A 23,547-nucleotide genomic window follows, 5' to 3' on the forward strand; every position below is an offset into this window, starting at 1 on the left:
CATTTGGTTAATATGCGTATTGCCTGCACCTGCGCAAAATAACGAGCTTTCAGATGCTCAAAGTAGATCTATTTCTTTGTACACTCCCTTGCCGACTTTTGACTCAGCGTACCCATGATGTTTACAGCCGAATGTGTTCATATCCCTTTAAATTCCTGCTCAAACATTTGGTAGAGCACATTTTTCACCGACTATACTACCTAAATCAGAAGGTCAGTGGTTCAACTACCGGCCTCCCCAGGCCACATGTCGAAGTATCCTTGGGCGAGGCATTGAACCCCCGTTGCCTACTGATGCATCCATCGATACGTGAATGTAGCCTCTGTGGACCAAGATGTGCTGTATGAGTCTGTGAGTGAATGGATGAATGCAACATGTTAAATCGCTTTGAGCGGTCAGTCGAGACTAGAAAAGCGCTATACAAGTCCAGCCCATTTACATTTCTCTCTCAAAATGTCATACTTTCACCACAAAGCGTCACCCCAACACTGATTCTGATTGTTTTTGTTCCAAGGAAATGAAAGAACGCAACTCAAAAAGAAAACGAAACACTCTCCCTTTGCTTCAGCTTCAGTGTCCACACAAAGCCAGCGCTGCGGTGGTCAGTGTTCATCAAACAGTCGTCCATAAAGTACAGCACATAAATTCAAACATTTTTTACACAAGCATGGGACGTTTAATTATCTTGCAGCAAGGGCACAATCTACACACAGAGGCTGTGATGTAAACGATCAAGGATACAGACTTCTCCGAAAACCTTTATGAGGTAGACTGTACGGAGGCCTGCATATCTGTCAATATGAGTCGTGTCTTTAAACAAAGAAACAGCCCTTTGTTTATCTCATAGTAGCAGGCGGTCGTGATCTCTGGGGCAAGGTCGCGGAATGCTCCGCTCCCCTCTGACAATGCCGTCCGTTCCTCCTTTGAGTGCGGCTGTTATTCACATGCAACGGTGACACAGCAGCTAGAATATGTGCAACGCCAGTCATATTAAGCAGTTACACAGAAATAATGTGGGCATAAAGGAGAAGAATTTTTCTATAATTTCCACCTTGAAAACGGTTGCGGTGGATGACGTGCATGTTCGAGCTCCCACGGGCACGCGCTGCCTGGAGAATGGGAGTGACATGGTAGGGGCCACGGCCGCTGGATAAAGGTCTCGCTACTAATACTTAATTGAAAACCTTCTGCATAGAAACACTAAAACATGCACATAGCTCTTCCTTTTTGATATATTTTTTTTCTTTGATGACGTGTTAACACACCGATGAACGTATTTCATTTTTGCATCCTGTGTAGCTATCGGACTTGCGTCATTTTCTACATTTCTATTGGCTTCCGTGATAGTTACTACCAAACATGCCGTGGAAAGAACCCCACAGTAGTCGTACGGCGCTGCGGTGTTTTCAGTGATCAAAGTGAATCCACACACTTCAAACAGCCTCTTGGTGTGTCTTCCTTCCATAATGAGCTGTCTGGTGAGCTTTGAGCCATTAGAATGTAAGAAATTTACATAGCAAAAGACTACATTTGTAAAGTTAAAATTGCAATTACCTGTCACACACATTCAATGAGTCGTATGTGCGTCTCAACTCACCATATGCTACAAGAACTGTAGCTACAGTGACATCGTATGAGATGTTTAACCATACTAAATACTAACAAATGCGAAGGTATGTACCTGAGGATAAATATTAAGGTTTGTACTAAATTAAGTATTTTTCTCAAGAGCTACACAGTGGTTTGGTGGCCAGTAGTATCCCTTAACAGCAATGAGGTTCCCAGTTCCTTACTTTCTTTGGAGTTGGTATATTCTCTGTGTGCCAGCATGGGCTCTCGGTCCGGGTACTCCAGGTTATCAATCAAAATATCAATCAGTTAGGTTGACTGGTGATTGTAAATAACCCTACAAGTGAGTTTGAGTCTGCGCGGCCATTTGTCTCTGTGTGTTGGCTCTGTGAAGACCCGTCCACGGTGTACCCTGCTTCCGGACCGATGGTAGCTGGGTGATGAAGTGAGTATGGAAAAATGAATGAATGTATTTCCTCATCAAGGCCAAGGCCTTTATTTACTTCAACACCTTAGGTTACCAGGCCCTTATTGATGGCAGGCCTTCACTTCAAATGAATAAATTAATTAATCTTAAAATTAATCTACTGGCCACCAAACCACTGTGTAGCTCTTGAGAAAAATACTTAGTTGTGGCTTAAATTTTTACTCATTTATGGGAGCATTGGTAAAAATCTTCCAATGGACAGAGTGCACAAAAGGAAGAATGAATTTAATAAGAGAGTGTGGTGAAAACCAGAAAAAAAAAACTGCAGGAAGAAAAGAGCACAACATGTCACAGACAGAAGCAAAAATAATGTGATTTGGTCTAAAGGGTCTGAAGAAGAAATGGAGACTAACTAGCATAGAACACGCACACACACACGCACACACGCACACACACACAGGTTGTAGAAAGAACAGAAAGTCCACAGGAAAGGGGGGGGGGGGCATCTTGTAATCTTCCCTGTAGTGAGAATGATTAGTGAGATGAGGAGTTATGGGAATGCATGGAGGTGAGGTGATGAGTTCAATTTGAAGAGTATAAGCTAATAATACTCTGCATAGGAGGAGGGCGCATTAAAATGATATATTGCACTTTACCGGTGCAAAAAAAGAAAAGAAAAGAAAACACAAAAAAAAAAACACAAAGCTCACAGAAGCACATAATGAAATGTATCCGTGTGTATATTACAGAGTTAAACTAAACAAGCAAGGAGAAACCCAAGACTCCAATTAGTCACATGATTAAAACCAAATGCTTAATATTGTGTAGAGTAACATCCAAAACAGATCTGAGCTAACAGTGCTTGTACGAAGAAACTCAGGGTCTGTCCCACTCTCTCCATCAGCCAGGCATGAACAGCAGATCATTTAGGTTTCAGAGTGGTGCCTCTGTGGATCGGAACCGAGTTGCACACTAAAAAGCCCCTCCCAACCCTAAAATTTAGCGGCGTTCGGATGACCCTGAGTCCATTTTTTTTTCTTCACATTTGGTGGTCGGGGATGTTTTTTTTGTCTGGATGTCAAAAACAACTTCTTAAAACCCCGGAGAACGAGTACAAAAGACAGGCCCGAGAAACAAAAGCAAAAGACCTTTTGAAACGGCAGACATGACGAGCACAGAGGAGGATGAATTCAGCAATTACAATGATAAAAACGGATTTTGACTCCAGGCCAAGGACATTTAGGAGAATTACAAAAACACAATCTCGATCCTTACTGTGAGGTTTTATTTCCTCGTCGTGGGACCAACTTTTGGGATCGTGCCACGAACTTTCCTTTTCCAAGGTGTTATGGTGTTTGCTGTACAGAAGCTTTAAGGGGGTTAAGGAGTGGAAGAAACAGAATAAGAAGAAAAGGGCTTTTTTAATTGAAGCTCGGATCCCTGCTGACTGTACATTAGTAACGTAGCATTGCAGCAGCTGTCTAGTTAAACCCCACAAGAGAGCTATGACAGCAAAAAAAAAAAAGCTGAAATCAATAGTGCTCCAACTGCAATTCAAATTGTACAAACGTGCTTTTGGCACAGAACTACTCTCACTGAGCTGCAAGGACAAGTCTTTTCTAAAACAACTGCATCTGGGCAGATGTTAGTCGACACAAGTGTTACATCTCTACAGCTACTCACTCGACATGTAAAATGTTGACAGTTGACAGTTAGACCTTGTGAAAGATTCTGCTCACTGGAGAGACCTAACAATTGTGCCAAACCATATTTTCATTTTAGAAAGAAAAAAAGAGTGAAGTGTTAGCATTTGTGTTTGTCCGTGCTGTCATTTACTGGATGCATATGCCTGCATTTGGCTCCGGTGTGACTTCTGTGACTCCCAGAGCTAGAGAAATTGCTTTAACTTAAAGCTGGCATGCTTAAATATCGGCTTACAAGTTGTGCACTGTGGAAGCGCACACTGTATATTTTCATAAGTGGATACTAACACGGTGTGCCTAGAATCTATGTCAACGACAATGTATCTGCAGATAAATTAATCTGACAGCAACACCGGTCCCCACATGGCTCAACAACTGTTGATCACATTAAAGCACATCTGCATTCAACAGCAGAGCCTCCTGACACCAGCGAGCTAAACATTTCCAGCTCAATAAAACCTGGCATCTACATTCATACAAAAGTGGATGTATGCAAATTTGTCATTTATAATGCACAAGATGCCTTCTGAGAGGCTGCAGGAGCAAATCTGAGAAGTCAGATTCCCTGAGTTTTAGTTGCAAAGAAAGAAAAAGGAATAAATAAATCCGGAAATGAATGAAAGTGAAAAAAAAAAAAAGAAACGTTCATAAGCGGATGTAAACACAAGTTTACAACACTGCCTAACATGTTGAAAAACTGATTCAGATCACGGTTAATGTATGCAACTGTGATAATTCGTTGCCGGTTTTGATGTAAGTCACTCAGAACGATGCGAGTAAGAGGGCTTTAAAACGAGCACAAACACAGGCTGCTGGGGTCAGGATCAGGTGGGGAAGCCTGAGGCGTTCTGTGCTGCACCACACAAATAGATTCAGCACAGCACAGTAAATCAGGAAATCAGAGGGATGGAGGGGCATCCAGGAGGTAGACTGAATGATTTATTTTCTGCTTTGTGTGGGTCCCAGTCTGAGCAATTTCTGAGCATACTCATAAAGAATGTTCACAGGCTTTTTTTTTTGTCTCCGTTTGCTTCATTCATTTCTCACTCGTGACTCAGTCTCCCACCGATATAAAAAAAATCCCGATCAATACTGTTTTCCTCTGCTGCTGGACATTAAGAGTGCTGCGCACACTCGCATTCTCACACACACCGAAACACAATTCCATTACATATAAACAACCTTGGCATGCTGAAAAGTTATTACAGAAAGCATCACAGTATAAGCGCTGGTGACACATTTTACAACCTGAATTTATGAGCAGCTACCTGTTAAAAGGGAGAGAAAAGACTTGAAAAGGTGGGAGGCTTAACAAGGCACCAGTTGGCACTTGTACTTCAGTGGCTTGAACGCTCTCTCTTTTTTATTACGTCTCACTTACATCGAGAGCCGGCCTTTCAATTTGAGGCTAATAGGTAAATGGTCATGTGTCAGGAGATCAAACGGGGGGGATTTTTAAAATCTGGGATTGCTGATGAGGTGTGGCAGGTTGTAATTAATACAAAAAAAAAAGCCATTGTTACCTCGCTGCTTGCCTTCTTCTCACCTCCTATTATCGCAGCTTCTACAATGGCAAAGTGTTGCCATTCCTGTGAAAACGATACTTAGAAGAGAATCTTTACACGCATCTGTGACATCAGTGCCTTGACATTAAGTTGACTTAAGTGGTCTGATGTTTCCTCAGTTCGAATTCATGTTTGATTTTATCAGTCACTGCAGAGCCGTTTAGTATTCAGCTGTAAGCAAACGCACGCCGCTAAGCTGACTGTACAGCACAAACAATTCTGACAGGGAGACAGCTGCATGAGTCCACTTCATGAGGTGGGTCTCAGTTTTGGGGTATCTTTTCTCTCTAACATATAGAAATTAATATGGTAATAACTGTTTACAGTATCTAAAGGACCTTTTCAAAGACGTCCTACTCAAGCAGAAAGTGAAGGCGTCTTAACAATTTACCATAGATAAACAAACACCGCTGATCCCCTTTTAGGTGACTCAGGAACATTTTAACAGAATGTTCTGCAGGATCCAAATGCTAAAAGTTATTTTCTTTGAAGGGGTATTTTGGTTTTGATGAAGTAGGGTTATCTGAAGGACATATACACAGTCGCTGTCCTCGCTGAAACAGAATGCGAGGGCCTGCAACTCTCATAAACAAACATTTCGTTCGCAAGGAAACAGCAAAAAAAAATCTCAAAGGGACGTTTTGCTATATCATGAAGTTTTGAATTTGACAGCAGCATCCCATCTGAAACAAACTTGCTTACCACTGTATGCTGCCCCGTCTTCCTTTAACAACAGCCTATAAATGTCTATGATCTGAGGAGACCAGTTGCTGGACTTTTGGTGGAGCAATGTTGTCCCATTCTTGTCTGATATAGAATTGTCGCTGCTCAGCAGTCCTCAGTCTTCTTTTCTCTTGTTTGTGTTTCATGTCTGGACTGCATGCAGGACAGTATGTGGTTTAGAATTATCTTGCTGACATATCCCTCAAAAATATGTCTTGTGGATGGGAGCTTGTAGTTATTTTGTGTAGGCATCACATTTAGTGACAGAAGCTATGACCAGGAAGAATTTAACTTTATAGGTAGACAATGGATAGTTTTCTAACTCCTAACCATGTATGTTGGAGGATGTAAAACTAACCAAGCACATTTGTACCCATGCCCTGTCCGTTTAACTTCTAACCCTAACCTTCTGCGGGAGGGAGCAAACTACACCATTAAGTGATTGTGAAGCAGAAAAATGAAAGGACATTTAAAGCAAAACATGAAGCAAACTTGCAGTTTCCCACCTGAAAGTCAGAGGTTTAAGATCAAGGCTCTGCTGTCCGCTTATAAAGCATTTTGGTTCTCGTCAACAGAGTCGGTGTCATTGTGTTGCAAAGTACTGTGTCACCATGATAGGAAGGGACGGGGAGCTGTGTCACAGCAGGGAGTTAATAAAGGGAAACAGAGCAATATTGTGCCGTTGTCTTTGGAGTTCTGCCATAAGATCGGGTTGCATGAAAATCCAGTATTATCAATCCCAAAAATCAGCTGACACAGCATGGCTATACACCTTCATCTGGAATAAATGGTCTAAAAAAATCTATTATTTAACAAAAAAAATTACTGGAGTTATTCGGTGCTGAATAGCTAAATTCAAATGGGAGGATTAATGATAAGCCGCAAGCAAAATGAATACGAACTGCTTTCAAAAGCAGGTGATGTCTGTCAGTCAAAATATTATATTTAATATTAATATTAAATATTAAGATGCCCTCTTAGTATACATCTCTTCTTATTTCGTGTGTGGTTTCGCTTTCGAAATGAAAGTCAGTTACTTTTCTTTCCGCTTGCTGTTAAAAATGCAATAACAATGAAAATGCTCATATCCACAAACAATCTTTTCAATCTCTTAAAATTGATTCTACCACAGTCGGAAACACCAAAGAAAACATCCTCTTTAAAGTATTAAATAGTGTGGATGATTAAGCAAGGGTTCACAAAGATAACAATAGAAAACTGGGCTTAGAAGAGCAATTTGAAATCTGTACACATCTTTTATCTCAGCTGGACATGAAAAGCATTTCAGAAATTGCATTACTGCCATTCATACGGTAACGAGGCAGCCCGAGGATCAATAATTTACACTGCGCAGAATGACGGAGGGACAACCACGCTGCGCATATGCACATCCAAACACCCGCACGCACAATAGAAAAGGTCAGCCTAACTTCACTCCGCTATGCTTTGAGAACTGAACCTGAAGATCACTTTGCCACCTGCTCCCAAAGTTCTCCGTGGTCAGAATGGAGAGGCATGTCTGACACCCCATTCTCCATCTCATCCACCAATAAATTTTGTTCCTCATCATTAACTGTGAAAAAATTGCAGCTCTCTCCACTCAACTTCAACCATGTAGCTTAGGGCAATCCTAAACAAAACAAACGGCCTCAACACAGCCAGCGTGCAAGGTGTTCTTAAAGGACTTTAGTGTTCTCATGTAAAATGAGTCCAGATGAGACCGCCCACCTCCCTCTTTTCCTTCGTCTATCTCGAACTACAAACATACAAAAAAGGAAAGCTTTGTCTTATATGTGTTAAGACGAAGTCTTTAAGCGCCGAGTATAATGAAAACAAACAATTTAAGTATAAGCGAGCATTTACTGTAGACACTGTACAGCCCCAGTTTATTTTCATGCATCATGAGCCGCTCTGGCAAATACAAAGACACTCTGTACACAAACACTCAGGCAAACCAACTAACATGGCAGCAGCTGATCTCTGGTGGCTGTGTTGGTGCGCCCAAATGTGAGGCAGCTGGATGTTATGGACATTAGGGCTCAGAGAGAGGGAAAAAAATAATAAATAAATCAAAACAAAACGCTTTAATGAGCAGGCACACGCTGAATGGAGATGAGGGCTTTGGTGACACACGCACAGCTCGCTTGAATTATCAGATAATAGTGGATTAAACATGGAGTTATCCTCAAGGGGGTAAAAAAAGAGGCAGACTGCTAAGTTTTCAAAGGAGTTGTTTTTTTTTTTGTTTTTTTTTTGCTTTCTAAGTGGGTCATCTGTAGGTGATGTAACTGGTCAACAACGGGCAAGCAGGAAGACTCGTCAAACCGGTGAGATTGAGATCGGTCAGCACCACACACATGCGGTACCTGAACTGCCGATGCATTATAACAGCAAAGAGCGGCACAAGACAACATCTGATGATATCAGTTCAGCTGCATGAAAAATGTGGACTCGTGCATTGTTTTATATGGTATGACGGTGTAATAAAAGCCAGTAAATTGTGCAGAATGCACACAGTAATATTATTGTTTTTATTAAAACTCTCTTCAACAGTAAATTACACGCAAACCCTGGTGATTTCACTATATATTGAGGAGGAAATGTCATATTTGGAAGCATCATTCAGTTACTTCTGACAGCATTTGCTGTGTCGCTTTGTATGTTTGTTTGTTTTGCTGATGTCAAATCAAGATGGCTGTAACGATTGCACATGTTTGCTAATGGTCTGAACACCCCAAACAGACCCCAGACTTCATCTACATTAGTTAGTTTAACTGCTGTCACAACACTAATAAATCCATAAAATGTCCAACTGGTAAGATAAGCACCTAAATGTTTACTGTTTAATTACAATGCAGGTCAATCAAAGCCACCACCTAATTCTTATTTTTAGTCAAATAAATCAATGAAATGTCCTTATAATTCTAAGACAAATCTATAAATGTGGTAATGTCTTTTAACATTAATTTCAGAGATCTAATCAGAGAGACCATCCTGGCTTTGACTATGCTACTGCCATCTTTTGTGTCACAAAATATTATAGTATCTGTCATGTGCTGTAATAGCAGGGGTTTTACATAGCCCATGTTCCCCAACCCGCTCTGTTAGTCGGACCTTATATCATCGTCTTCATACGAAAGGTAACACGGTTAAACTTTATTTTTTCGGGAAAAACAAAAAACGTGGGCACGTCCACTAAAACAAGCCGGCTGTATCTTCTCCCATTGTCTAGCCTAAATCCTCCAAGGGCTAAAAGACACTCACAGAACTGGAGCTTCTTACACCAACTCCATCTTCCAAGGGACCAGCCTGTAGGCTATGACAACATGACACTATTAGAATGAATGAAATAGAATTTCGGATGAGCACAGCTTTCTAGGATGATTAGGCGACATTATTATTTTTAAAAGGACTTTTGTAGTCTGCCCACACGGTAGCACCAATTTTGAGCTGACAGCTGTTTTGCAAGGGGGGAAAAACAATCTCTTTCCCTTTCTGTTGCTGTTTCAGAGCCGCTATCTGAGATAATACAGTTTGAAAACATGTTTTTTTATTTTTTTTACTAGATATACAATTTTTTTTTTTATTTGGCTATTTTTTTTTTTAAAAAGCGAGCTCTGCCCACTCTTGCAGCACTGGATGCAGCATTCTTGACAAAAATCAGTGCGCACCTGGGTGTTTTAAACACATGCGACTATGGCAGAATCATTAGAAGCAGGACTAAATGACCAGTTGCCAGATGTTAGCAGGTTTTTCACCAGTGGCAAAGAGATCAGTCTTGGCCAAACTTGGCCACAATTTCCGTCAATAAACCATAGAAACGATGAACAGCGGCAAAAAGGAAAATTCTAACCCGACTCTTCGTCGTCATACAGTGACGTCAGTCACAGTTTGACTATCAGCGTTTCCAGCAACATTAAAGCAGCAGAGATTTAATCGGGAATTAAAATGTTGTGATTGTTTCAGAATAAATCCACATCTATGAGGTTAAATTTCACGATAAATGCATGAATGACCTAATAAAAAAGACAAAAAAATATTATCCATTTTCCCAATGAGGACCTATGTGAATAAAAAGAAAAGAAATTGATGAGATGGGGTTACAGATAACTATATAATCATACGTGGGTGGTTTTCATCTCAATCACTAGATCTTTCCCCACACAAAGCACAAATACTGTTCTGGCTTGGCAGTACATCAGCTGGATGGTTTGTTGTTCTGTAGAGATGCCCCGGGGCTGCAGACCAACAGCTGTAATCACTGTGTTTGGTCAGCAGCGAAGATTGAACACAGCTGAACGTGAGCACAGAACGAACTATGGAACACCAGCCCTCTCTCAGTCTCCCTCCCTCCCTTCCTTCATTTCTTTCTTTCTTTCCTTTTTGACAGACACTCTCACGCACGTAAGACAGCACACTACTTTCATGTGCTACTTCAAAGCGTCAATTAAACAGCAGAAAACCTAGATAATAACCATAAGGTCATCCTTGCCGTAATGAGCCTGAGTACTTGTTGTGACACATCAAAAAAAAAAACGCCACCGCTTCTATCCAGCAGACGGAAATGCATTAACACACAGTGGGGATTAGAAGGCACAGGAGGGCCTGCAAATAAGTGAGTGTGTTTTTAAGGACCAAACCGCAATGAATCCCGACAAAATGGAACTGAAATGCTTTCTGCAGCAAAGCAGTGAAAGCTTCTGTCCATCTGGCTACTTTATCTTTCACAATCACAGGGTGAAGATTTGTATCCATGTTTAAGGACAAAGCAAACCCTATGAGACATGCTCACATATGGTCACAAACTGATCCATTCTTTTTAATTAAATAATTCCTAGTTTGACTGTGGCTTGAAAGAGTGGCACAAGCCAACAGCCTCCTAATACCCACCAGACCTTCCTTGGAGGTAAGGCGAGCGGCCAACAGCAGCTTACAGCACTTCAATTCCAGATCATTATATCCAGTCCTCATACAGCATATCCAGGCCGTTGCAGTAAAACAAACGAAAGGGCTCAAATACGCATCCCATCGCGGCACAGAGCTAAACCGACCTCTTTTCTTATAGCAAAGAGCCACAACTTTAGCGGGTTCACTGGCCTTTTTTTTCTATAAAATCTATAAAGTGTCAACTGTAAGATAGAAATGTGTCTATATTCTAACATGCTGAAGAGGACACGCTTCAGAAAATGTCGCCTGGAATAAAAAGTCTAGGTGTAGGCGATAATGCCAGTCTGGATTATTATTTACATGAATTGGACCGGATCTCTGAAGGGTTTCGATATGACATTTGTTGTGATTTGGAGCTATATAAATAGAATGAAATTAACTAAATCATATAAGATGCTAAAAGAGTACTTAACTGGCAAACAAATTAAATGTGTGGATGACTTACATTTTACAGAATTTCTTGCTCATCACAGTTTTTTTTCCCAAAATCATTAGAGAAAGTGAAATTCCAACTTCATTAATCAGATTAGTAGTATTGTTACTATTATTACTACTCTCATTATTGCTGTTTGTTAAATAGGCCTATCGTCTGAATAAGGAAGAGCTTCAGAGTGGAGAGCAAAGGTAATGACTGCAAGACAATAACATTTATGTATGAGTCAACAATTTCTTTGGGTCCAGATATAAATGGGTCCTGCAAAAACTGGGGCAATATATGCTGAGGCAGGAGAAAGGAATGTTGCTAGAAAGCAAATTTCTAATAAGAAGGCGCCGCGACACCAGAGGAAGAGAATATGGACAGCTCCAGGGTTTCACTGAACGTACAAAACTGCTGCTGCAGTATGCTGGTGAGCAGGTATTCAGCTATATTCTCTGATTAATATAAATGCCATTTAGATTAACTATTCACTCGGTCGTTCACTATATTCGATTTCACCTTACAACTGGGCAGTGTGTTTTTTTTCTTCCTCTTGCTCTCGTTCTCACCACTGTGAGAATCCGAGGAACATATACAATGAAGGCAGCCCTCGGAGTTCTGTGATTGACCATTAATGGCATGCTTTGTCCTGCATTTCACAGACTTCAAAGGAAAAAAGGTGCATTTTCTGAAAAATTGCTGTGTCGCTGCTGGATGCTGACGCCCAACACATCATAATCTTACAGCACCTACTATTTTTCCTCCCACACAGACAATGGGGACAATGGCTTTCCTCTTGAGCAGACCACCCGTCTGCCAATGTTGTCAATATCTGTGTGATAACTCCTCGACTGACTGTGCCCATTACGGCATTGTGCAGGAAAATTGCAAAACCTGCGTGCTTCCTTCTTTTTCTCTAAATGCAAAATACTCTTTTTTTTCTTCACTACTACCTAAATTTACTCCTAAAATAAGTATAGCTACATTGAGCAATGTCAAGTACTGTATATCAGTGGCACTAGTTTCTGTTGTTTAGTCTAATTATCTCTCGTAACAATTCCTATTGCCTTTTGGTCTGTGTCACATGGTGTGTCCTGCATGATGATTTTGCAGTATCATACATCTGCAACACACTCCTGCCAAAGTTAGACATCTGTGCCTATTAAGAGGAAATTACTTGCAGCCACTTGCAACAGAACCCCACTTTATCTACTTACCAACTGGCACACATGACACAAATGCAAATAGAGGCAGAAGATGAGGGAGAATGCAGCCTATCTGTAAGATTAGATGGTCAACTAAGCTTAGCAAATAGAACAGAAAAGCAACCACCATAACACAGTCTGTTTTCTGCTTGGCCTCCATCTGGGCCCATCTCTAGGAATTTGCCATGCATTAATTCCTTTTATGCACCACTGACCGGCGGGGTCTGACCAATTAACTCTGCCCTTTAACCTCACTTCGACTAACCGAGTTTACTCATCATATAAAGTGTTGGCTGCATTATCACTTTTGTCATACCGGCCAACACTCGGGACACCTTCTCACCTTTTAATTATACAACCTTAAAGAGACTCTTAAGAGAGGACATCTCTCGGTCACGTCCTTCAAGATTCTTTAATAGCAGATAGTTCCTTTGCTCAGAAAGCGGACACTTCAATGGTCCTTATCTAAATCCTCGACAGCAAATAAGACAAGCAGAAAGTATTTGAACCATCTCAGCCTTCTTGTGATGAGGACGTTTAAATTTTTTCTATGCACGCAAATATCATGTAAAATGCTTCTTTTTGTGTCATTTTGCTACATACTTAAGCAGATCACAAGGGGATAATACAATATGCTGCCATGGGGTTGGTAAACTCATCATGGTTAATGTCTCATTTCAATTAAATTTCTCACTGGTCATAACGGCGGGACCGATGCCATGGACAGTACTTTTTTTTTTTTTTTTTAAAGCAGATCTGATTTAAATTATCGTCCCAGGTAATGAGCTGTATTCATTGCTTGTGTCACCAGAGTCGCATCTCAAAATTGCACTGAGCATATTTTTGCACAAGGGTGAGGGACTCACCAGGGACTCCCAAAGGATATTTAATGAAAAAGAAAGCCAGAGAGAATCGCTGACGGCGTTTGTAATAAATGGGAGGGATGAGGGTTGTTTATAGAGAGCCTTTTTTTTAAATGTGCTTTGATATCCTTTACTGCAGGCTATGTATTGTTCATAAAAGATGTGTCAGAGTGAAATATGTCGATGGCGGCGCGGCCACTCACCAGTCTGACAATGGTAACATTCACATCTGGCGTGTACATCCGTTTCACTGATGTAACCGGAAAATCTGCATATTGATACGTTTCGCAAATACCGAATGGGTTTCACAAGGTCAAGTCGTGATGACTTGAAAGAGATTAACTGCAAATTGAACTGTGAAATGTCGTCTTCAGAGCAAATCAATGCAACTCTACGGGGGCTCACAGTTCATGAATATCGTGTGATAATGAACGTGCGATAATAGGTGGCATCAGTGTGAAGAATCTATTGTGGCACTATATAAAACCATAACATATAACACGATCATTGTAGGACAAGTAGTTACTTTTATTGAATATGTACAAAAAAAAAAGGACTGTCACCAAGTTCGGTGAAACCTTGTGTCCACAGAATTGGTAACTTTTGAATGACCTCACCTCTGGTGTGGCTGGGGACCCTCCGTCGGCCCGTTGATGAGCTGTGCAAAGCATGCTGGTACTGAGACATGTCCGTCGGTGTGTTCGGGACGCGGAAGCTGTCCTGGAACCGCTGCATCAAATCCTCTACTGATTCAGTGTTTGGGTTAATAGCTGTGAAGAAGAGATGGCAGCCATGTCAAAAAAGACTTTGAGGTAGTCATAATAAAAAAAAAAAGGAAATCACAGTCTGACAACGTCTGACACAAACTGAAAATATTTCAAGAGCTCATACACAGATACAAACGGACACAAATAACCATATTCTTCTGTTTAAGAAAGGAAAAAAAAAAAAAGAAAATCAATTTTCTTTTAAGGGCTGAGAGTTTCGAACAGGAAATGCACCATGAGCCACTAGGTTGTCCCATTTAGATGCTGTAAAAAAACAACAACAACAACACTGTCTTCTTTCTTCTATTGTATTTTTTTCCTACCCTTTAAATGATACCATCAATTCAATATTGCCTCATCTCTACAGGGATCCTGCCAACGCTTCGGCCTGATTGTTCAGTCTCACTCTTCCTGATGAATGACTCCAAAACAACTCGCTGTGGGGAGAGAAGGCGTGCACGGCGGGACGGCGTTACTTCACCTTCTTTAGAACAGGATATTACAAAAGAAGGCACGGGGAATTTCTTTAACCATATGTTCTGGTTCATTTATGCAGGCAAAGGGATTAACTATGGGTGAAGAATGTTCTGTCCAATGCGAAAACAGATGTCAGACTGACAATCAAACATCCACATATGCAAATGTGTGTATCTGAGGTCCTTCATAATACACAATACACGGCTGTCTGTTTTTGGGCTAAGACTTTAAATCTATGCAAAGGTCGCATCCGCAAACCATAGCCCCTTTCACACTGCGACCCGCTACCTTAGCGGGTCCAAATTGCACCTTCGACCCGCGTCGAGCAATGTGAACGCTTGGCGTGTTAGGGTGACCCGTGTCGCCTGAAGCCGAGTTCAGGGGGAGTTGCCTAGTGGCAGAGCGTCACACGAAACACATAAAATGCTGGGTGTGTACAATGACGTAGGCACAAGCCATGCGTCGGAGGTAGGGTTAAATACACCTGTCTGCATCCAATTTTTCAAACAAACGATGGCGGGACACCTTGAGAACTCGTTTTTGCAATGCAGTTCATGGAGATGTTACTTTACGGTGCGTCTTGCTGCGTGGGAAACCGCGATCTCCCATCTTTCTCGCCAGCCCTTCCAGCAGAGGTCCATCCTTCACCGTCCCCGAAATGTGGCGGTAAATAACGTCCTCTGCTCGGGGGCTGAGGAGCTCGCGGACCTCCTTGTCTCCCCAGTTGGCCATCTTCAAAAATGTCTCGAACTTGATGTAGGCTAAAACAGAGTGAAACTTATCCTCACCTGTCGCTGTTGTTCTGAATCAGCTGTCCATTCTGTCTTTTAAACTCCTCACGTCACGCCCACGGCCGACCCGCGTCGATTGCGTTCACATCAAACTCGGCTCGGCAAAAAGACTAGGGTCCGACGCGGGTCGAAAGGCGAGACGAGTTGACGCGGCAGCCCGGGTCGGCAGTGTGAACGCAACAGCGGACACGCTAAATTCGCGAATTAAACGCGGGTTATTCGGCAGTGTGAAAGGGGCTCATGTGTACTGATAGTACAGGGTTGAACAAATCTAAACAAAAGGAAAAAAAAGATAGAGAAAGCATTTCTGTCCCTAAACTTCCAGCAGTGTAGCCATCTCAGAACGACAAGGCCATTCATCAACTCAACCACCAATACCCCCAACCTATCATCATCATCTTTTGATGTGTCAGTCTGGCTCTGAGGTGTACTCTATCCATGAATAATGGTGATGTGTTGCTCCCAGTGGGCGCTCATCATGCATGCCAATGAGCATACAGGAGCAGAGGAAGAGGGAGATGAAGGGAAGGGAGTGAAAGAAGCAGAAGTGCTTGCATCGATGTTGATGGTAAACTGAAACAACACCCAAGACACTGCAGTTTGCTTCACAACATAAAAACAATGATAGTTGCTCTAATTAATTGTGTTTAAACTCAGCTCAGGCTGCTTCAGCTACATGTAAAATGCTCTCAGATTTGTCTTTGTGAGTGAGCCTCGATGCAATAGATGATTCAAACTGACCACAGACCTATTTAGCAGAAACAAGTAAGCTTTAGTAACACTCTTATTCAGTCTTTAATAGGAAAACAGTTTTAAAATTATTTACAAGCTTAATAAAAGACTGTTTTTTGATTCTTAAACATACGTAAGTCAGATAAAAAAAAAAAAAAAAAAGAACACACCGTGCATGTATTTCTTGAAGTTAGCATCACCCCAAAGTGATGCACAACAGTTCTAATAACATTGAAGGTTGAGGAATGTTATTTTGGGCGTTTTCACATATTAAAAGTGAAACATTTGAGCTTCCCCCTTGCATTGTTTTTGCACCCGTCTCTGTAACATTTCCACGTCTGTGTAAACTGTAATCATAATGTGACATTTTCAAAGTGCACAGGCCCCAGTGTGTGCAAAGCCGATTTGGTCACCGGCCAGCATAGAGAGAGCAAAAACTGCAAAACGCAAGTCAAGCATAGGCAGAGTATTTGACCAACACGGTCTATTAAGCAAGCAACCCTAATATCCACTCTCCATGGGCTACAGTTAAAATAGTATTGGACTACGTATCAGGAGCATGACCCATACTATATGTGTTGGTTCATAAGAAATATGTAATAATATAGGTTTTTCAACATTAGTAGGATTCAGACATAGGATGATTTTGTGCACAATGTTAGAGAGTGAGTTTTTGTCAGGAGAGGTTATTTTCAAACTAAACATGAAAGTTTTTCTCGTGGCCAAAAATAACTCTATCCACCAATCTAGTTGATGGATAACCTCACAACTGGAATCTTATATTTGTCCAAATTAAAGCAATATACACAACAGAATTAAAGTGTAATATTTAGCAAATAGAGCTTCTGGAAATTAAACTTGATGGTTTTCTAATAACACCTAGTAGTTATGTTAAATTCTAAATTTAAAGGTGGCTTCAGATTCCCTGATGTGACAGATATCAATCACCCACCGCCCCCGGCCTTCGTTCATCTGTAGATCAGTTTAAGTACTGTTACTGCTCGATGCCTGCTGCCTCTGCCCGCTATTTACAACCCCAGCTCCAGAAAGCCTGGGATGTGGTATAAAATGTTGATAAAAACACAGGTTTACAAATGCTTTGTTCAAAGCCAAACATCCTATAGAAAACATTTAAAATGTTAAAACAAAGGCATCTTAAGATTTTCATGAAAACATAATAGTTTTCTAATCTTGAATTTGATATCAACTACAAGTTCCAAAAATGTTGAGACGGGCCTATCTTTATCTTTGCTATACTGGGATAAACATGAACTCTGCTCTTTTTAAGAAAAGCCTGCAAACATCTTGGTGCTGATGAGACCATTTGCTGGACCTTTGGGAGAGAAACGTCGTCCTATTCTTGTCAAAGGAAGTCTAGTTGCTCAACAGTCCTGGGTCTTCTTTCTCATATTTTGAGTTTCATGATGCACTAAATTTTTGTTTTCAGTTGGGGAAAGGTCTGGGCTGCAGGCAGGCCAGTCCAGCTCCCAGAGTCTTCTACTACAAAGCCATGCGTTTGTGATGGATGCAGTAAGCGTCATTCTGCTGAAATACGCAAGGCCTCTGCAAAAGAAGAAGGATGGGAGCATATGTTGCTGAAAAACTTGTACTTCTCCTTCAGCATCTTTCCTAATGCACAAGTTGTCAGTTCCAAAGGCAATAATACACCCCCTTACCATCACAAATGCAGGCTTTTGAACTGGACTCTGATAACTTGTCAGATGGTCACCCTTCTCTTTAGCCTGGAGGATCCATGATTTCCCAAGAAAAACATCAAATTTAGATTCGTCTGACCACAGTACAGCCTTGCAGTTCGTCTCTGTCCATTTCAAATGAGCTTTGGCTCAGAGAAGATGGCAGAGCTTCTTGACCATATTCGCATATGGCTTCTTCTTTGCACGATAGAGATTTCACCTGCATTTGTGGGTGGCACGGTGACACGGTGTTAATAAGAAATTAGGTCTGGAAGTGTTCCTGAGCGCATGCCCTGATTTTTAATGGGAGAATTACGTCACGGCTATTCAATAGTGATTTCTGGCCTTGTCCTTTGCTCACAGACATGTTTCGAGGTTCTCAGAATCTTTTGATGATATCATGTAACGTAGATGATGGAATATTCAGTCTTCCCAATTTCATGTTGCATAACATATTCTGAAATTGCTCCACAATTTGCAGATGGATATTTTAGCCGACTGCTGAATCTATTTCAATACAAAGAGACTCAGTTTCTAAGGTGATCTTCTTATGCCCAATTAAATTACTGAACTGATGTCAATTAGTCTGACAAGTTGCGAAATGTTCCACCAACTGTTTCTTTTTTCGCAGCACTTACTTTTCCATCCTTTTTGTTGCTCGTATCAACCAGTAGCAGCTGAAAATGAACTCACTTTTAACATTTCTTAAATCCGTTTTCTATGTTAAATTAAATATTTGTTGATGAGATGTGCAGATCGTTGTATTCTGTTTTTATTTACATCTTACACCGTCTTCAAACATTTTTTCATTCATTTTCTTTTTTTGTAGCAGCCCAGAGCTGAAGCTACTAAATGATCAATTCTTCCCTTACAACACCATAGCAAAACACCAGGGCAAAATCTGGCTCTCTGATCTTTTATTCCCATATCTGTTTTACCTATTGTCTCAGAGGAGGAACTGTTTCTGTTGGAAATAAAAAGTGCTTTTGACAGAGCCATTCCACCGAGCCAACTGTGTTTCGCATAACTAGTGCAACAGAAGACAGGAAAAGTGTTTCCGTCTGAAAATGAGATGTCATTTTTAAGGTTGTACACTGGCTTTGATGCTGGAAAAGATAACGTATTGGAGCTGTTCCTACAGTAATGTTGATTCAAACTGAAATCCAGGTGCTGTATGGTAACCAGAGGGATGTGCCCTGTGTTGAAGGACTGTTGTCTTTCTGCTATCACTTTTCCCAAAAATGTTCCCCTTCACAAAAAAAAGAAAAAATAGAACCATTTAAAAAAAAAAATTAATAAATAAAAATATATTTTAGGATATAAAGTAGCCAATTCACATGTCAGTGAAATAAAATACATGGTCTACTATAGTTTCTGACAAGAAAAACGGAGTGATAGACAAAATTTAATATTAAGCTCACATCCAAACCTGTATTGTTTAATTGATTCTAAAAAAAAAAAAATACTGGCTCAATTGACATAACTTTAGGAATGTTAGCAAAAGAAAGTTTGATGGTTGCTTTTGAAATGGGAAGAAACATTTCTTTTCTGGAGAATAAGAAAAAAATATCAATATTTTAGAAAACTTGTTGAAATGGATCCAATTGACCTTCAAGTTCAAAGAAGGGCTACACAAAGTGAGATCCCACTCCCAGTGGGCTTATTCAAGCTACTGAGGTTAGCAAACAAACCCGATGGGGTGGGTATCCGGAAAAGGACAGCGTCTTTACAGTTAACTGCCTGTATACATATTTCATGGCCTCTTGGAGCTCTTTGTTTTTCCTTTTTGTCCTATTTCTCCCCTAAAGCCACAGTATTCTTGAAAAAAATAAAAAGGAACTCGTCTTTACAGATTGTCACGACCCATTCATGCATATTTTATTCAAGATTACACGCACAGACCTCTTTCATCGCAATGGAATAAAATCGCTACATTAGTCATGAAAACAAGACACAAAAACATGTGAATTGTTGCAAACCTCTTTCTCTTCTATGGCCTCTGGACTACTTTGCTGGTATTACCCATCTGTCACTTCTGTCAGAAGATACCAAAATGTTTTATTCTGACACGCTTTTCCCCTAAACCCCATGACCGCTGGTTTCTCATTTTGAGTTCAATGTTAGGTAACGCTATTGTGTCATTATTTTTGTCTCCTTTTTCTACTTGGTTTGTCATGTAAACAGTGTCTCATAAGCAGTGGATGTCAATGGCATACTGTCTTATTCAACTTACTCCCGGTGGTCTCCAGGTGCCCAACACAAGAAGAGAACCCCATTCAGGTTCCTGTTTCTGTTCAGCTGCACCACTGCGCTTGATTGTGTTCAATGTGGCCTTTTGTGAAAGTGTGCATGTACGTGCATGTGTTTGTCTTCTTCTATCATATCGTTTCCACGTGCCATTACGACCTCCCCTCTTCCATTTCCGTCATATTTACGCAGTGCATTGCTTTTTGTTGTCAAACGAAAAGGACAGCTCATTACACGATGTTGTTCCCAGCTCAGTTTTGAGGTTTTCCTGGACTTTACATTCCAAACCTTTTGAATATAAGTAGCTAATAATCCATATCGAGACACCTCAAACTAAAATTTGATGAAAATGATCAAACAGGATCATTGGAAACTTAACAAATTAAATGCCTACATTCTTTAAATAAAATAATCTCCAAAAAGGTAATAAAACTGCTGGTTTTATTTCACACATTCTTTCACATCGATGTTAAAGCTGCCATCGGCAAGTTTTCAAAATTCCGAGTCTAAAGTCGGAAAATTCGAACTGATACAACTTTCAGGTCCCTCCCCCAACCTCTTCCAAGCTCCGAATCGCCCCCCAAACCCCTCCCCCTCTGTGGACGAGGTTGTGCACGTGAGTTCACAACAGTGTGAGTGCACACAAGCTGGGACAGACTCACGCTCAGCAGCGTGTCCACAAGCTGTGATTGACAGGTAGGATTCCTCCACCCTAACTTGATTGGTTAAAAACAGCCGGGAGCGCTCGGTTTTTGCAAGCATGATTACAGGCTTCAGAGGGAGCTACAGATTTCGTTATTTTTCCTAAACAGCCTATTTAATATTCTACTTCCAGAATCCCATGACAGTTCAAGCTAATATGACTAAAAAAAAGTTGCCGACCGCAGCTTTAAGATTACCCTTTTCCACACTGTGAATAGGGGTTTTGCTGAAGTGTCCAGTCCAAACAATGCATTGTGTTTTTCCCTTCTCCTCCATCTTCTGCTTTTCTCATTCTCCAGCATCCCCTGTGATCTCATTGGTGAGAAATACACTCAAATGGATCCGGAGGAGGAAAATTTGCTGCCATTTGCTTTGTGATGGACATGCACTCAGTGTTCTTATTAAGGGTCCAATAAAGTGACAGGAAAGCATCACTACTCAGACAAAACAGAGAAGATGGGTAAGCATTAACAAGATATTCACTGGCGACAGCTTCCACCGCGGGAGTACATCATTATAGATTATTATCAATGTGCTCATGCGGTATGCACCAAACTGAATGCTCAAAACATATTTGACACTTTCAGTAACAGCTTTTTTCAATATGCGATGACAAAGTTTTTCACTCTGAGTGCTAAAACAATCATTTCAGGTAAATTGCTCTATCTGGTGAACCGCTATGACGAGGGCACTGAAGGATTTATTCAAACTTTTGAAACTGTGGTTAGCTCCAAAGTGAAAATTAATAGTGTTAACTGCTGGTTTTGCTCAGGGCACCTCTCTTTGAGCATGTAATGAGTTTGTTGGAATTTAGCGCAATGAGTTGAATAGATCAAATGAATTGATGTACTGACACATTTATTTGTACCAAAAATAAAAACACAGATTGGCAGAGGCAGACCTTTCCAAATATATATTCCGGGCTATCTTGATCAAATCCGATACAATGATGACTGCACTTTCACAGAAATTGATACCCAGCACCAGGAAGGGCAGCATTTGTTCTGTCAGCAAGAAATAGGCCTGCAGTAAAGGGCCAGCTACTCCAAGGAGCCAAATGAACAACACTAGGCCGGATCCCACTAAATCGCTGATACAGCCTTTGGGAATTATTGTCTGTCAGAAATGAAAACCTTTGACCACAATTCTCTGTCCATAAATAGTGTGTGACCCTTATTTCTCTTAGGCTAAAGGTATCTCTTCTCTCAAAGTCAGTAAAAAAAGACAAGGCAACATTTTCAGTTTTTTCATCCATGGCCCCAGGCAGGTGGCAATGCAGCTTACGATGCAGCCTCAAAGACGAATTGCACTGCTCTGCATCTAGACACATAAATGACACTGTAGTAGAGCTATTCCACATCATACCACATTCCAAGCTACTCAGCCTGTTTCGAGCACGGCGGTATTGATTTAAAGCTAAAAGATGTTGTGCATACACAGCTTTTGGGAACTTTTGTTGTTAATGGAGGCTGAGGTTAAGAACTTTGGGATTCCAAACATGTCCATCAGTGTGAATTGCATTAACCTCAATCATCCCCATGGAGTCAAACTTTTAATTTGTACAATACTCTAAATTGTCTTTAATCTTCTGGAAGACTTAAGGCTTATTCAATGGTTACCTACAAAATTATCTCGTCCACGTATCACAGCAAGAGGGTTCCTGGTTCAAACCCCTGCTGAGGCCTTTCTGTGTGGAGTTTGCATGTGTCTGGACTGATAACCTGTCTGGGGTGGAACCTGCCGCTTACCCAATGGCAGCTAGGATAGGTACCAGCCCCTGTTGCAACCCTGAATTGAATTAAATGGAAATATCATAGAAAAACGAATGGATGGACATATCGTAGATAAATGTACTTTAGTTTGTTTAAACTAAACTAAATTACTTTTTGAATGAATTTTTGCCAAAAATGGTAACATGGCTTTGATGTCCATTTCCAATCCAATGGCCAGATGGTGCCCAAATACGTTTCAACAGCTAGGACTAACTCGTTTTTTCTTTTCATTGCCATCCTCCCTCCAGTGCACCCAAGCACCATTCATATTCACAAACTTAGACATGACCACGAGGGAAACGATGGGAACATTTCTATATATTTGGAGTCCAAACCCCCCTGCTGTTTTAATTTGTAGATAATCTGAAAGAAGAAAGGAAACCGAGAACCAAAAAATTTAATTCATGCAGGTTTCTATTTTTCATTATACTTCGTTTCATTGTACACTTTCTCACATCTACTGTTTGTGCTTTATTTCATCACACACACACACACACACACACATGCACGTACACGCACAGACTTTAATCACATCTTTATTCCCTTGCTTTTTTCTTTCTCCTTCATGGTTTAGGGAGCAAACGAGTGCAGAGTAGATCAATGGCTGGGGAGAGGGTGTTAAATCCAGCTCTGATTCCCTCTTTGATTTATTAAATTTGTCATTGTTTCAATAGGAGCAGTCCAGTGTAGCTCTCCGGGAAAGCCTTCACAGCACTGCCTCTGAAAGTATGACAGGTACATGAAAGGTCAGACAGAAACAAAGAAAAAGACAAAGGTGTCAGAAAAGGCAAGGGATCCAGAGCCAGAGAAAACAAAGGAGAGTTCTGACATGCATTGAGAAAAAAGGAGAAATGGATAAAAACTAAGACATGTAAAAGAGAGGATTGGACAGGCAATGGATGCAACTGATGTTTAAGGAAGAAAAAAAGGAGGTGATAATTGCAA

At 40.8% G+C, this 23,547-nt stretch overlaps 1 protein-coding gene across 2 annotated transcripts in view; it reads right to left on the reverse strand.

Annotated features, from left to right (window-relative positions):
* Nucleotides 1-23,547, reverse strand: part of astn2 (astrotactin 2) — a 285,626-nt gene that overhangs the window by 169,599 nt on the left and 92,480 nt on the right. For both annotated transcript variants that reach the window (XM_075456540.1, XM_075456539.1), the window contains exon 4: nt 14,038-14,190. In XM_075456540.1, coding sequence (XP_075312655.1) covers nt 14,038-14,190 — 153 coding nt within the window. The remainder of the gene's footprint in view (nt 1-14,037; nt 14,191-23,547) is intronic.

Source organism: Odontesthes bonariensis, chromosome 22, assembly GCF_027942865.1.
Source record: "Odontesthes bonariensis isolate fOdoBon6 chromosome 22, fOdoBon6.hap1, whole genome shotgun sequence".
In the NCBI taxonomy this organism is placed as follows: Eukaryota; Metazoa; Chordata; class Actinopteri; order Atheriniformes; family Atherinopsidae; genus Odontesthes; species Odontesthes bonariensis.